We start from the raw sequence: 14,713 nt of genomic DNA on the forward strand, positions 1-14,713 counted from the left end.
GCCGCCGGGCCCAGGGACAGACGGGCAGGGGGTCCCCGGCCGCCCTCCCAGGCCGGCCCCAAAGCCCTCCCCTATTTAGTCTTCTGCCTCCCGATTTGCACCCCCCCTACAAACCACGTCCACCGGAGTCCAGAGAGCCCAACGCTCACCGTTCCTCGTGTCCCTGCCTGCACACAGACCCCAGTGAAAACAGGGCGGTGGGTCCCTGACCCGGCTGCAAGCAGTGTGCCACAAGGGCTGAGGGATGGTAGAGGTTTGCTTTTGTTTTTAATTGGGGATAAAAAAAAATTAATGGGGAAGAGAGAAAATTGGTCCAGAAAGCAGCAGGAAACACTTGTATGGAAGAAGCGTTAAGGCTCCCGGGCTCTACAGCAGCCTCCTGTAAAGCAGCATCAGCTACAGAAAAAGGCTGTGGCAGAAGCAGCCAGCTTGTGCTCCTCCTGCCAGACAGCTGCGCAGAAACCGAAATGAAGAAGGAGATGGTGGATCCCAAGGAAAGCAGCCATTACGGAGTCCAGGCGGCCTTGCTGGCACACAGTCCCTCCCATCCACCACTAAGGCAACACGGCAATGTCCAGGCCTGCTGAACTTCAGCTCCTGCCCCAGAGCTCTGCTTCTGGGAAGCCAGTCACCTCTCCCACCTCGGTGAAGGGCTGCGCACCTTGCATGAACGCTAGTTTGTACCTCAGTCGGATGGGATCCTGCAAGAGAAAGGAACAGAGAGGGGCATGTCACCGTTGCAGATTCCTCTGTCCCCTTCAGCCTCACCCCTGGCAGCCTTGCTGCAGTGAATCACCCTGTGAAAGAGGACAGTAACGCTTCAGCCATGCAGAACCTCTTGCATGGAAAAAGACCTGGATCCTCATAAAATACGTGGGGAGCAACTGGGAGAGCTGTGCAAGCCACCCAAGGGCGTGCTTGGCAATCCAGGTCTGGCCAGCCTTCTCAGTGACAGAGGATTCCTTACACCAATCTTCGGTCAGATAATTATTCATCAGTGCGGCAGAACCGCCACCCATCGCTTGTGCCTTGGGTGGCCTCGTGTTCCATCAGTTGCAAACATCTGCACAACGTCTACACCAGGAGCCATCACTGCAGATAGACTGAAGCAGAGTTGTACAGGCCCCTGCAGCTACTGCCCATTTGATTCTTTAGATTATAGCTCTGCAAAGCTGTTCCAGTGGGAAAAATGTCTTCCCACCACAGCCCAGACTGCTCTGTCTGTCCCCTACATCTCCCCTCTAATAATCCTCTCCCTGTCTTTCACACAAATACCCCACCCCGCACAGTGACACTCTGTGTGCTCCACCTGCAGACTCAACCACCACACGTACCTTGTGCGGATTGGCGAGCAGCAGGACCTGGGATACCACCGCAGGGGGGAGAATAGGGCTGAAGGCAGGCAGCTCAGAGCCAGAAGCTGGCTGTAACTTTATTTTCATGGTCTGAAAGAGAAAAAAAAGGGAATGCTTTTTGGTCCACACTGAAAAAGGGCTGGGAGTATTAACAAGCCACAGCCCTCGTTAAAGATACATCAGCCAGGTTTTGTCGCTGAATGAAAAGCATGCCTTTGCACAGCCTCCACCTAAAGGCAGATACTCCTAAGTAGACAATTCTACACTGCACGTACACAGGCAGAACAAGTGCCTTAACCAGGAGGCTAAAGCAGCGTGTCTGGAGGCTCGTCTAGTTGTCTCAAGGCCCGGGTTATGCTCTGGAACAGGCACTGGGGCCACAGCCACCACCATACAGCAAGTTCACCATTCACAGAGAGCGAGCCATGCAATTTCCAATCAGCAAGGCAAATCCTAGGCAAGAAATGGTGAACCTTCTCAGGACTTTTCTGAGTAGTCCCACTCTCTGCTACTCATCACAGGCTTCTCACCTTTGGGACTGCAGCCTGGAACGCTATGTCCTTAATTGGCTGGGCTGATGTGCTCAGCATGGAAAGAACCATCACCAGCACATCTGGTCGGCCAGGAGCTGGGTCACTGGAGAAGTGGAGCATGGCCTTGAAACCATTCCTGTCATACACAGTAAGTGGACAGATACTGCCTGCCGGAGACAAAAGGAGAATCAGAAACGAAGCATGGATTCCCCGCTGTTCTGAGGGTAGAACAGTGAAGACAGGGTAAGGAACAGCAAAAAGGAAATATACACACTTTTACTTCCTCCAGCAAACTCACAGCCCAAGCAGCACACAGCACCTGCCTGTGCTTCACATTTCACCTCTAAGGCAGAGAAAGGAATCTGAATGTCTAAATTAGAGATTTAGCAGCCCAGACTTCAACAGCCAGCTAGAGATGTCGAGCATGAATCCAGAAGAGAAATAATGGGAAAAGCAAAATGTAACTCCCTGGCACACACCAGACTTAGCCCTTTATCACCGTTGCCTGACAAATCAACACATGACTATCCCCATCCAGCCCTTCCAAAACCTGATAAATCCTTCACTTGAGAGACCGAAGTCAGAAGACAAGCAGGTCAGAATCTCTTTGCACCTATCCTCTTCCAAAAGGTGCTGCAGTCCTCTTAACAGGACATGCCCTGCATGGGGTACACTGGGGTGCCGCGCACTCGGGGTGACACTCTGTGAAGTGGTTGCGGGGCCGAGTCATTCAGCGTTGAATCGAAAAGCAGAGGTGGAAAGAACAGCTCTGCTTTAGGAAGCAGGGCAACTCCCACCCATAGGTACCTTTTAAACCTCTGGAAAAATACTGTTTGAAGCCTGATTAAAGGTGCTAAGGGCAGGCAGGTTAGAAGCACACCACAAAGGTTAGCCAGGGCAGGAAACTCCCAACAAGTGCAATCCCTAGCCTTTGCTCAAATTCTCAGATATATCAAGTCCTTCGTAGAACAGTCATTACTTTTCTCCAGCCAACCCCCACAGCATGAAGCTACTTTGGCTTCCTCCCCTGCAAAAAAATTATAGAAGAGCTCTAATAAGCCTCTAGTAAGCAGAGCTGGGGCACAGAAATCATTGCACTTACTCGGTGTAATTGAAATTAAAGGGACAAAAAGGTTTTCTAGAGAAGCCTCATGGGAAGCTGGATGCAAAGAGGCAGCAGGCTTCAGCTCATGGCCTAGGCTGGAGAATGAAGTATTTGCCATTGAGCTATTTGGAAGATCTGGAAAGGGCAATTTCATTGGTGATAAATCCCTGGAAAGAAAAGCATGTAGAAAGCTTGTATTAACTGGGGAGACTGCATGGTATATACCATCTTCTGCTGTGTCCATCTTGTGTTCCCAATCCCCCACTGATTTTCGGTAGAAAGAAAGTACAAGCTTATACTCTCAGAGTTCTTGAGAAATTAAAAAAACTGTCTATTTTATATGGAAGAAGCTGCTGTTTCAGCACTCCCTTTGATTTCTGTTACTAACGTGAAACTGTTTCAGGGCTTTGGAAGCCTACTCTCCCCATGCACAGTCTCTGGAGCTCTAGTCAGTGAGATTAAAATAAGTTCTAGCTCAAAAACAGTGCAGGAAGCTGGCCTGTATTATAGCAGACTGGGTAAGCCTGCTATCGTAAAGGTCGCCTGCTCTGAAGATCTGTGGATGATTAATTTGGCTCATGAACTGTTAGGCTTCCACTGAATGCCTGAAGAAAGCTGGGGAAAGTAGTTTTTGAGTCACAGGTTATTATAAAAAGACCTGGATGTAAGGTTTTTGTTCCTTTAGCTCAAGATCACCTTGTTAAAAAGCCATGGGATTTGTCTCCCCAAGTTCCTGACCCTTTCAAGGTCCTAGTGTGCAGTTACAAAGTGCAATTACCAGGTGCATAACAGCTGCTTAAGAGCCAATGCGTGGATGGATAGCTTGCCATCACTAACCAGGTGCAGCTGAAAGGTTTTCCTAAACCTCACTGCTGTAAAACAGTATTCCTCATCTCCAGAGTCAGACTGTATTATGCAGAGCTTGCTTACAAAGATAACGTCTTGGTCCTGGATGGCGGAGAGAGCTGATCAGCCAGGCCCTCAAAGGCATTCTTCTCTGAACAGCCGTCTTCCCAGCCTCCCAGTGTTTGAACAGCACTTACGATCTCACTACATCCATTATGTACAGCAGACTGAAAAATAAGGCACTTCTGGTTCATGCTAGAGAACATCGGCAAAACTCAGACCTGTTTCACTGAGAAGAATCTCATTTTTAATAGCACTACTTAAAGTAAAAATAAATATGAGTAATTTGGTTGCAAACTGCAACTGAGAAATTCACTGCAGAAGCATGAGGATTCCATTTTCCCTTCAGAATAGAGTGGCATTAAAAAAGGCTGCCAGAGAAAGCTGAGAGATGAAGATTCCTGTCTGATTTTTGTCCTTCATACCTTACGGACTAACATAGATATCTGAGGGTCACTCACCTCTGCTAAGCCAAAATCAGGTGGTGGTTTCTGTACAACAGGAGAGTTGCTGAGACCTAAGAAAGATGCCGAAATGCTACCGGTCAATTACAGAAAACAAGGATTTTCCATATGTTCTTCCTTTGTTGTCCAACGGCAGTCTGACTACAGTCTTAACACCATTAAAGAAACGACATTCTTGAAAACTTATGACTCTGGCTGAAAGAGTCTACTTTCTCTTAGGACCAACATTAACATCAAAGTTCTATCTTTATTAAATGCCACGAACCCCAGTAACAAGGGTAACACTGTACTGAAGTGCATATACAAACCTAATGACTTAAACTCCTCGTCCAGCAGACAGGTAGAGGTTGTTCTGCCGTGGCGGGAGGCAGTGGTTCTGTTTGCAAATTGGTCAGTAGGAGACTGGGATGTCGCCTCCAGTTCGGAGAAGTCAATCAGCGTATAGCTCTTCATGCGCCTTGGGGCTGCCCGGCATGCTTTGGAAACAGTGGGAAGAGTTAAAGAGAAACCTCCTGAAAGGAACAGTGTATTTATGGGTACAGGCGTGCCTGAAAGGACTTGTGGGTGAAGAACTTCGGGAATATTTTCTATCAACCATATGTAAAAGAAAATGATGGTTACTTAACAGTTTTCCTGTGTTACAGGATTTTCTGCACGTTTGTTCTCTGAGAAGCTCCACTCTCCCCTTCCAAACTCCACTCGTACATGACATGCAGTAGAGCTGTCGTGGAACGCTGCAGGATGCTCTTTACCTGGTGCATCAGCGGAGCTGGTAGCTGAATCTCCTCCACCACCATTTTCATGGCTGGCTACAACCTGCCTGTACTGTCCGAGCACCTGCGTGAGCTTGTCGTTGGCCTGCAGTATCTCAGCTGGGAAACAAGAGAAGAAGCAGCATATTAATGTTCTAACACGGGGGTCGGTCCCACAGCACTCTCCAAACTGCTCTTAGGAAAGGTACAGTGCATCTAAGGACCTGCCTGGAGCAAAATCTAGTGGGACAATCTGCCTTAACGATCCTGGCTAGTCTTTCATTCCATTTTCTGAAGTGCAGCATTTTGCACATACATCTGCTGATTTCAGGCCTCTCTCATTTATCAAGATCACTGAAATCTGATCCTATCTCTGAAGTATTTACAGTTCCTGCCATCTCTTATGCACTTGTTGTTCTCTGCAAGTTTTCTGAGTGTACTTGAGTCTATAATCCAGCTCTCCCCAGCTGAAAAACCCTGGCATTCATGGGTATGAACAAAATGTTTGAGGCACAGCTGAGCTCCTATGGTTGCTGTTTAGGATGTCTATTCAGCGAGGCATCGCTTCAGTCAGGTTTTCAAGGCATATGGTCAAGACTGTGAAATGCAATCCTTTGGGAAGGGCTAGCTTTCTCAACTGTGGAATTCAAAGATTCTGCTCATAAGATCCTTCTCAGTGTATTATTTAAGAAATTAAAAAAAATGTTCTCCCTCTGTATTGATAGACAGGGAGAGCTTCAGTCGCTGGAGAGAAAAGACCTCAAAAGCCTTCGGTTCTCTGAACATTGGAACTCCAGAAACTCTGAAAACCACCTCAGCTGGAAGAAACTGAGTCTCCAAGTGAAAATTAATCGCTTCCATGGGGAGAAGTGGGAGGAGACTGATGCCACTTCCCATGGGCATGGTTTGAAGGCGCAAGCGGAAAGCTTTGCCAGCAGGGTAGCACGTCCCCAAGCATTCCCCCTCTCAGATGAAGGGCATACCCCACTCATCAAAGGAAAGGCAGAAAAACTTAGCCACAAAGAGACCCAAGGACAGCATTGGCCCTTACCTAGAGCCTCATCATCATCGACTGTCTCACTGGCGAGGCGGAAAAGCAGCGGCCTGAGCTTCTCACAGCGTTGAAACAGAGTCTGTGGAAGGAAATGTTTCATGTCATTGCTCAGGAGATCCCAGACACTCTGACACTTCTCTGTCTCCGTGGCCACCTGTGACTGACGATACATCTAGAACAGGAAGGTGCACTTTCTGCCCAGGTCCAGACAAAGGGCATCAATGCTGCGTGTTGCCGCACTCTTAAAAATCCAGTGGCCTGGATGTACAGCCACTGGAACAAGAAAGCTTTGCTGGTATCTTCTCAGCAATCACATCCTCTCTGTGCACACAGGTGTAAGATAGATCAGTGTAAAATTACTCAATTTAAAAGTATCCAGGAATGAATAGAGGATCACAGTACTCGGAGGGGAGTGTTACAACCGTCAGTTGCAGCTACCATCAGGCAATGCAAAGCTGCTTACGGCTGTCTTCTCAGTGTTTTAGGAAGCGAGGCGGCAGGGAGGCGGCTACTTTTTCAGTCTGAAAGTAGGGTCTCTTCCATCTAGAGCAGCAGCCCTCCCCAAAGGGATCTAACTCCAAACTCTGCCACCATGTGTAGCCACAGGAGAAGTTCTTACCTACAAAAATTCAGTTGTCTAAAGTTGTTTTTTTCTTAATTTGAGAGTCTGGTAGGCATCCTAGTGGAGTTTCAGGTATTTGGAGACCATAAAGCTATTCTGACAGCCCTGTTAGTCACATCAAATGTTTCCTCAATTCACTGATACTCATGAGCAGCAGCACACCAGTGAACTCTGGGCAGAAAAGTGGGAATCACAGAAAACATAGCGCAAGCTGAAGAACCCACAGCTTTGAGCTTCTCTGGTCAGGTCTCATCATGCCCACCTAACCACGCTCAGGCTCGAGGGGATTCCTGTGTGCTATACCACTGCTGGAGGGCGAGCCATTTCCCCGTAGGATACCACAAGAATTGCCGCTAACCTGGACAGAAACTCAGGCAAGCACAGCAGGAGATGGTTCCGTTCCAGCTTCCATTACACTGATGGGAGGGACTGTTATTCATCGGATATGTTGGAAACTATCTGCTGTGCTAATGCTGTTTCCAGGGCATCGTGCTGCCCTTGGAGTGCTGTTACCCTGCGCCCCCCCCAGCCACAGCCAGTCAAAAGACCCTCTTATGCAGGAAAAAGAGCATTTACCTGTAGGGTGTCCTGGTCAGATTTGGGTAGTTCTTGCCTCTTGTAGTTTTCCAGTAATTCATCCATACGTTTAACATTCTCAGAAACCTCACTGATGGTATTCGCTCTTCTGGACATCTTAGCTGACTTCTCTTGTTCCTTTGATGAAAAATAAAATCAAAGTAGGTGATGATTTGGCTAATGCAGCCAGTGCACGTGCTTGGCTGGGTGACTCTGGATCACGCTTGTTGGGGAGTTCCTTCCTACTAGTAGCTGATTGCAGGTGGAGGAGGCACAAAGCAGTGCGGGTAAGGACTCGCCCCCCAGCAGCTCCAGTATCGGTGCTGCACGACACCTCCCTGTCAAGGGTGAAGATGGAAACCTCCCGCCCTTCTCAGGCCACCCTGGCCAGGGTGCTGGTGCATAAGAACTCATTTCACCACAGGCATGAGTAAGACTTCAAAGTTAGAGTTAGGAGTTGGCAGCTTCTGCCATACAGAAGGACACTCCCCAAAAAAATGTGGGGATTTTGTTAAACCAGACCAAATCTCCTATTTATGCGGAGAATTGGGGTGCCCCTTCAGGTGGAAATGAAAACAGATACACCATACATGCACACACACACTGCTTGTAGAAAAGAGGCAGTTCTGTACAGATGTGGCTTTTTTCCACCTGGGAACTAAGTTTATTTTTGGAAACTTTCTATCAGTAATGCAGTACAACTGCCAGGATCCCACTAACATGGAAGTGCCCCACCGTACAGGCTCCTGGCTATAAATATTCCCTCTTCCTGGCAATGGCATATTTTAGGGAAACAAAACAAAACAATCCCACGCTAACTTGGGAATAACCAGTGCTGAAAATCGTCCCTCCTCTGGGGCAGCTTAAGCAGTTCCCCCGAGACTGATGTTGCAGCAAGGCTCCCATTACCACCTCGCGGCGTTCCCTTCAACACCAGTGAGGTGGCAGGCTCTACAGAGGTCAGGTATAGAGGGCCCGCTGGCAAAAACTGAATTGCCAAGTCCCCTCCCGCCCTCCGTGGCTGCAGACACAGCTTCTGACCCACAGAGCTCCCTACCTCTTTAATCATGCTCTTGATCAGACGGTTGGCAGCCTGCAGGTCTTCAGAGTGGTTGCTCTTTAAAAGCCGTGCTAAGAGCTGAGGGGAGAGCATTGGACAGCAGTGAGCAGCAGTCTCCAGGCACTATGCTAGACACGTCACATAAGATATTGATATGATATTGAGAGATATTCAGAGACAACCAGTGCTGTAATAGTTTCTATAGTCTTGGAAATATGTGGGCTCATGTCCCATAATCTAACCCAGATTATATTGCTGCCTCTTACAGCTGCCTGCACACACTGGCTGTTCGGGAACAGCAACTCTCCAGCTCTGCAGAACTTCTGTGAGACCTGGAGATACCCTCCCTCAGGAAAGTTTAATAGAAACTGATTTTTTTCTGTAAGGAAGTTTCATTTTTACTAAGCAAAAATATCTGGTAAAGCATCAAAGAATTCTCTAGCTGTTGTACAGCAAGAGGTATTAGCACTATTCTGGAGGTATTCTGTCTGAAACAGCAAAAGCTCCCCAAATATGACTGAGCCTGTTTCCTCATCAGTACAAATCCAAGGCGGGGGGTAGGCATGAGAACCCTAAGGTTTACCTTGGATTTCTCTTCATCTGTGTCAAAAATAGAATTCTGAGGTCTTGGAGAAGGGGGAGGTAAAATTTTGTCTTCTGGCAATTTGGGGTCTTCTTTTACAATCCCTGGAATGGGCAACAATATTTGTTCAGTGACGCCCGAGCTGTTAAAACACCAGTGCTCAACATTGGATTTCACACCTATTTCCTTCACCCCTCCCCAGAACTTTACAGAATGAGATGGAGAAGCAAGGAGTTGCTTTAGCACACACCCAGACAAAAGACTTCCCTTTCTCCCTTGAATTAAGCGCGGGTCAAATGAGATTTTCAGAGTAGAAAACAAAATTCGGATGTGCTGAGCTCCCTCTGGGTGAGCTGCTAAAACTCTCCCACAGCAAGAGCACTGGGAGCACACCAGTATTGACGCCTGAGCGCGCAGGACTGCCACAGCCAGCACGGCCATAGGACGCGGGGCACCAAACACGCACAGCCGAGTACCGAAGAAGCCCTTGGTGTCAGCAGTGATTCTGTGGAGGTCTCCCCTCCTGCCTCTCTGGTCAGCGCCTGCGGCCACCGACTGCATTGGATGGGCAGCAGTCCCTGAGACCTGCCCGCCAGGAAGGCGCCCAGCACCCCTGCTCAGCACCCCAGCCCGCAGCAGCCGCTGCACGAGGGAAAGGCAGTGACGGCGAGGAGGCTTGCCACAGCAGGACGTGGGGGAAGGCTTGCAAAGCCATTTGATGCTCAAAGATGCACAAAGCAAACCTGGTGGGAAGCATTTAAAAACAAATTCCCTAATTCCCCTGAACTTCCACAGAGAGCATTACAGCATCTTCTTCGTTAAGCTATGAAACGTATTACCTGGGATAACAATAGGGAATTGGACAAATTTCTGGATGAAAATACCATTAAGGACTACTAAACATGATGGAATGGATGAAACATCCAGCTCAGTATCTCTCTGAAGCCATCCCTCAATCCTGCGAGAGTATTCCAGGGCAAAGATCACTCTGAGTTAGCCCTGTACCTCTTCCCTGCGCAACAGCAGTGAGCTTTGTGTGAGGAGAGGCCACAAGGCTAGCCTGATCTTTGACTCAATAGGCTGCTCTTTGATAAATCTCTTTAAACAGTTACATGCGTCCTTAAGTACCCAAACAGCCTCGTAAGTGTGGCCTTTGTCCTTTTTTCCTTAGGCACAACATTTTATGAAAAAAGCTGAGTCACAAATTGGAGAGGACAGCTATCTGTGGTCTGAAACCATGTGACCTGGAAGGCTAAAAAGGAAACTGAAATAACAGAACTAAACCTTGTTTCTTCAGCATCTGATAAGCATCCCGAATTTTGACTTCCTGAGGAAACCAGATTGTCCAACTGAATATTACTTCTGTGACTCTTGACTTGACTTTTTCTGAAGACCAGGTTCCATAGTACTGGAGACAAAACAAAACAACAAAGTAAAGACAAAAAAGATCAAATCCTAGGAATTATAGTCCAGATACGGCACTAAAGCCCCACGTTGTCTGTGTGCAGAGACCAAGTAGTATGTGGGTTCCTGACACTTTATTCACAGCGTTGACAACTGCGTATCTTGTGGTGTAGGAAACTGCGTGTAGAGCTGTGGCTGTAAATACAAAGAATGCTATTAAGTGTACAATAATTACATGAATATTATATGACAATCAAAATGAAACAGCTTCAAAACTTCTCTGATCAGTTACTGAATCCAAAACCAAAAGTAGGTGGTTGTATTTCAGTGAAAGAAGTTCTGTGCTTGACTTTAAATACTTTCCTTAACTGCCCGCAATGCAAATACCACCACTGGCCTCAGCCAGACCCGGACACCAAACAACCAAAACTGAATGCAATGAGAAATGAAAGCTACTGTCTCTTTTCAGCATCTGGGCATTTTCTCTGATTTCTCTCAGTATTGCCTAGGAGCACTCACTTTATTATAAAAACACTGGGAAGAATGATAAAAGCCACACACAAACCTCCAAAACGCCAGGCATTTTAAACTCGTAAAATGATACCTATTTTGCCAAAACAGCAACCAAAACCCTCTTTAGCAATATATTGTTTAAACTTCGTTGTTTTCACTGAAATGCCTTTACCAAACCTGGGACTGAGGGAAGAGGTTTTGCTGTTTGGTTAAACATTTCCCCGAAATCAGCTCTTTGCACCTCTGCCATCGAGATGATGTAATGGAAAATGAAGCCCGAATAAGCGGTAAATGTGCGCAGGGCCCACTAAAAAGGGGAATCAATTACTGTGTTACTGAGAAGGGTATTTAAGAAAGCCCCAGGGCTGCTGCTCGATGCAGAGAGGAGCAAGGCATGAAGATCACGCAGCCTCCGATAAAAGAGGTCTCCATTTTTCATCATGAGAGGCTCTGCCAGGGGACCCAGCACGCCCACTCTGAATTCACAGCTCACTCAGCTTCTCCAGCTAAGCTCCTCATTTCTGACGGCTGCTTCCCTTCTCAGGAGGCAGCGATTGCACTCAGAAGCAAAGTGCTCCACAGCAGGAAGCAGGAATGAATATACTGAATATATTGCGAGCCAGGGAAGCGGAGCAGCAGCAAGGGACTTTGCAGCTTCCACGTTAGCTACAGCTGATCCCTTCCAGCCTCCCCGACCCGGAGCTGTTGCTGCCCAGGGCCGGGAGCCCTTTGCCTGGCTTTCAGGGCACCCTCAGCAGGACCCCAAAGGGGCTGTGTGAATGCACGAGTGTCAGGCAATGGTGGAGCGAGTGCTGCACCAGCGCTGCTGAAGTCCAGTGCCCCCTGCCGCTACCTGCGCTGATCCTGCCCCATGAACGGGACCCAAACCCAGGCTAACCTCTGCCAGGAGAAAGCAAGGAGAGCAGCCAGAGCACAAGAGTTTGAGGACAGAGCATAAAACAACACGGGAGAGGCTCTGGGCAGCTCCTGGCACCTCTGTCCTCTGCTAATTCCCCAGCCAAAGCTCTGTAAATCACCGAGAGGCAAAAAGGCCGCAGGCTGAGGGGTCTCAGGAACAATTTCAAGCTCCTCCAGCATCTCTGACTGTCCCAGCAGAGTTGGGAGAAACCACAAGGAAAAAGCTTTTCACAGAAAGAGCCCTTGGCTTATATCTTTTACAGGGGATTCACATCCAGTCCTTGTGCTTGGAGGCACAGAACGAGTTCTGCTCTACTTCTATGTGAGACTAATGGTAAGTGTTCATATCCAGCATGAAATAATGAGTATGCCCTACCTGCTGTGTCCAGCATAACCATGACCACCTACCTTTGGGGAAAGCACTTTAATCAGCTCATTCAGAAACCTGAATTTTGCTATTTCATTGTGAAATCTTTCACCGCAGTTATTCACACAGGTCTCTAGCACCTGCAGAGAACAGAACAGTACCAGAAACTGTACACACAGGTCTTGGGGAATTTTTAAAAATAACTTTGCCATTATTATACTAACTCTAAGAACTCTCTGGCATTGCATTCACAAATGCAAGATACTGAGAAAGTTGTGCAGCAAGAACACATCTTTTTCCTTCACCCAGCCTTCTTAAGAGCATGTTTAAGACTGCCTGCTCTGTTCTATCCATCACTAATAACTTTTGGGCCACTGACCCTGTGGTGGGGCCACAGGCCAAGCAGCAAGAGCTGCAGACCAGTGAAACACCTCAGAACGACATGGGAAGGAACAGCAGCGGTTACTCCCTCCGTTACACCCTGGTTTCTGTATTCCTTGTGCAATGGGAAGTTGAAAGGGAGGGACATCTAAGAGAAATGGAAGACAGCTACACTGGCTCTACCCCCCAAACTCTGTTTCCAAGTTACTGCTGCCTCTCTTTGCACATGGATGAAAGCACTTACTGTGAGAGCATGGAGAGCTTCCATCTCCTGAGGTGACTGTATCTTATGTGCCAGCAGCCTCGATGCAAGCGATGGGCTGGGGAGCAGCAGAAGCAAGTCAGACAACACGCAAGTTCCCAAGAAAAACCAAATGCTGCTAATTTTGCCCTGCAGAGAACTACAACTGCCAGATTCACAACCTGCTGCATCAGACACCCTTCCTCTGGCAGAGCCTGGGGTACACACACAGGCACAAGGGGCGAGAGATGAATTGAAGCAGCTTGTGTGACCCCACTGCTGTCCTCCAGCCGTGCCCAGAGGCTGCCCCCTCGGAAGGAGCCAGCTGGGAGAGGCTGGGGGCTCTCCTTGGGCAGGCACAGGGAGATGGAGATGGCTCTGCAGCCGCAGGAGCCTGGATTCACCTGCTCATTCCCACAGAGCTGAGACTGTCAGCTGGAAGGTGGGGGAGTCTCAGCAGAGATCACCCACCTCTCCAAAAGGAAAAGCCCACTCAGGGCTTCCCCGCAGAACCCCACAGCAGGCATCCTTGGCCAGCCTCCCACGAGGCTGGTGAGGGCACAGTGGCATGACCTGCTACCTCGTGGGCTGCAGCAATGGACGTCAGATTCCGTTCCTAGACTCCAGTCTCCACCACACTGGCATCCACCTCTTTGCAACTTATTTACCCGTTCTCGTACGGGCACTTGGGAGCAGCAGAGCCCAATGAGACTCCTGCTGTCTCTCCAGGCTCCCCACACAGTGGCTTACGGGTCCTATTCTCCCCCCACAGCCATGAGAGAAACTCAGAGCCCGACACACAGCCCAGAGCAAACACAAAGAGCCATCTGTCTGCCTTACCCTTCCCTGTCAGCGTTCACCTGGTCACAGAACTGCTGGATGCATTCCCAGTTCTCCTCGGGGATACTTGGGTCAGTGGCTTTATCTTACACGGGGGAGGAAAAAAAAAGGAAAAACAGCCTCAGTGCAAGAGGCGCGCAAGCGAGCGGCACAGGGCAGGAAGCGGCTCAGACCTCACGCTGCTACCAGCTGCTTCAGGGCTTTTTGTAAAAGAGGCAGAAATGGAAGACACAGGGCGAGCAGGAAACAGCTGTTACTAAAATCTGCCTAAAAATACAGTCCTGAGTACGCACTCCTAAAGAGTCAAAGTCAGGAACAAAGCGAGGTGTTGAAAGCAGCAACAGCGCAATGTCGCTTTTAGCACAGAGCACGAGAAACTGTTAAAAAGCATTTACAGGCAGCTCTCGCAGGACCTGACTGCAAACCTTGCCATGCTGGAACAGAGCCACGGTTTACCCTTTTGCAACAGGGCTGCACGACTGCCAGTCCCAAAGCTCTGCCCGCACAGCTGAATTAAGGAAAACAGTCTTTTTTCAGCTTTACCCACTCCCCGGTCCAGCGCTCAGCTTTGGCAGGACTGGGGCTGAAGCTGGACAGAGCAGACGGGGAGCAGGAGAGGTGCAGCAGGTTAAGACAGCACGCATGAACATCACCCTGAAGGGGCTCCGTGGAGGAGACAGACCCTTCTCCACCGAGCTGAAGCGGCTCCGGTGCCCACCCGATCAGACCTGGGGGGCCAGGGCTGGCTTTACCACTGGCTCCCGTATAGCAGTGCCGAAGCCAGCCGTGGCCCCCCGGCCCCCAGCCCCACTCACTGATCCACTGCTCCAGCTCCCCGGCGCCAGCCATGGACTCTCGCTCCGCTCCGCCCCGCTGCGAGCAGGAAGCGGATCCACCCGCCGTCGCTCTTTGCACGCCACCGCTCGCCCCTGTGGGAAGCCCACGCGAGTTTTTGTGGCGTGGAAGTGTACGCTTTGGGTGTGGGCTGGCTCGGTGAGACATTCCCCGCCACCCCTCCGGCTGCTCCTCCCCTCGCTGG

At 49.2% G+C, this 14,713-nt stretch overlaps 1 protein-coding gene across 2 annotated transcripts; it reads right to left on the reverse strand.

Annotated features, from left to right (window-relative positions):
* Positions 1 to 248: 248 nt before the first annotated feature.
* Positions 249 to 14,712, reverse strand: GGA2 (golgi associated, gamma adaptin ear containing, ARF binding protein 2). Of its 2 annotated transcripts, XM_075104551.1 has the most exons (17): positions 14,490 to 14,712; positions 13,675 to 13,759; positions 12,838 to 12,913; positions 12,254 to 12,352; positions 10,295 to 10,418; positions 9,011 to 9,114; positions 8,425 to 8,505; positions 7,368 to 7,505; positions 6,167 to 6,248; positions 5,116 to 5,235; positions 4,672 to 4,839; positions 4,361 to 4,416; positions 3,924 to 4,066; positions 2,991 to 3,160; positions 1,886 to 2,055; positions 1,335 to 1,445; positions 249 to 701 (listed from the first exon to the last, which is right to left on the reverse strand). In XM_075104551.1, the coding sequence occupies exons 1-17, from the start codon at positions 14,674 to 14,676 to the stop codon at positions 591 to 593; spliced, it is 2,025 nt and encodes a 674-aa protein (XP_074960652.1). In that variant the 5' UTR covers positions 14,677 to 14,712; the 3' UTR covers positions 249 to 590. The 2 variants fall into 2 exon arrangements, with proteins under 2 accessions (XP_074960652.1, XP_074960653.1); XM_075104552.1 differs by lacking the exon at positions 13,675 to 13,759 and having other exon boundaries at positions 14,490 to 14,568.
* Between the last annotated feature and the right edge of the window lies 1 nt (position 14,713).

The sequence above is a fragment of the Phalacrocorax aristotelis genome, chromosome 10 (assembly GCF_949628215.1).
Source record: "Phalacrocorax aristotelis chromosome 10, bGulAri2.1, whole genome shotgun sequence".
NCBI classification, from domain to species: Eukaryota; Metazoa; Chordata; class Aves; order Suliformes; family Phalacrocoracidae; genus Phalacrocorax; species Phalacrocorax aristotelis.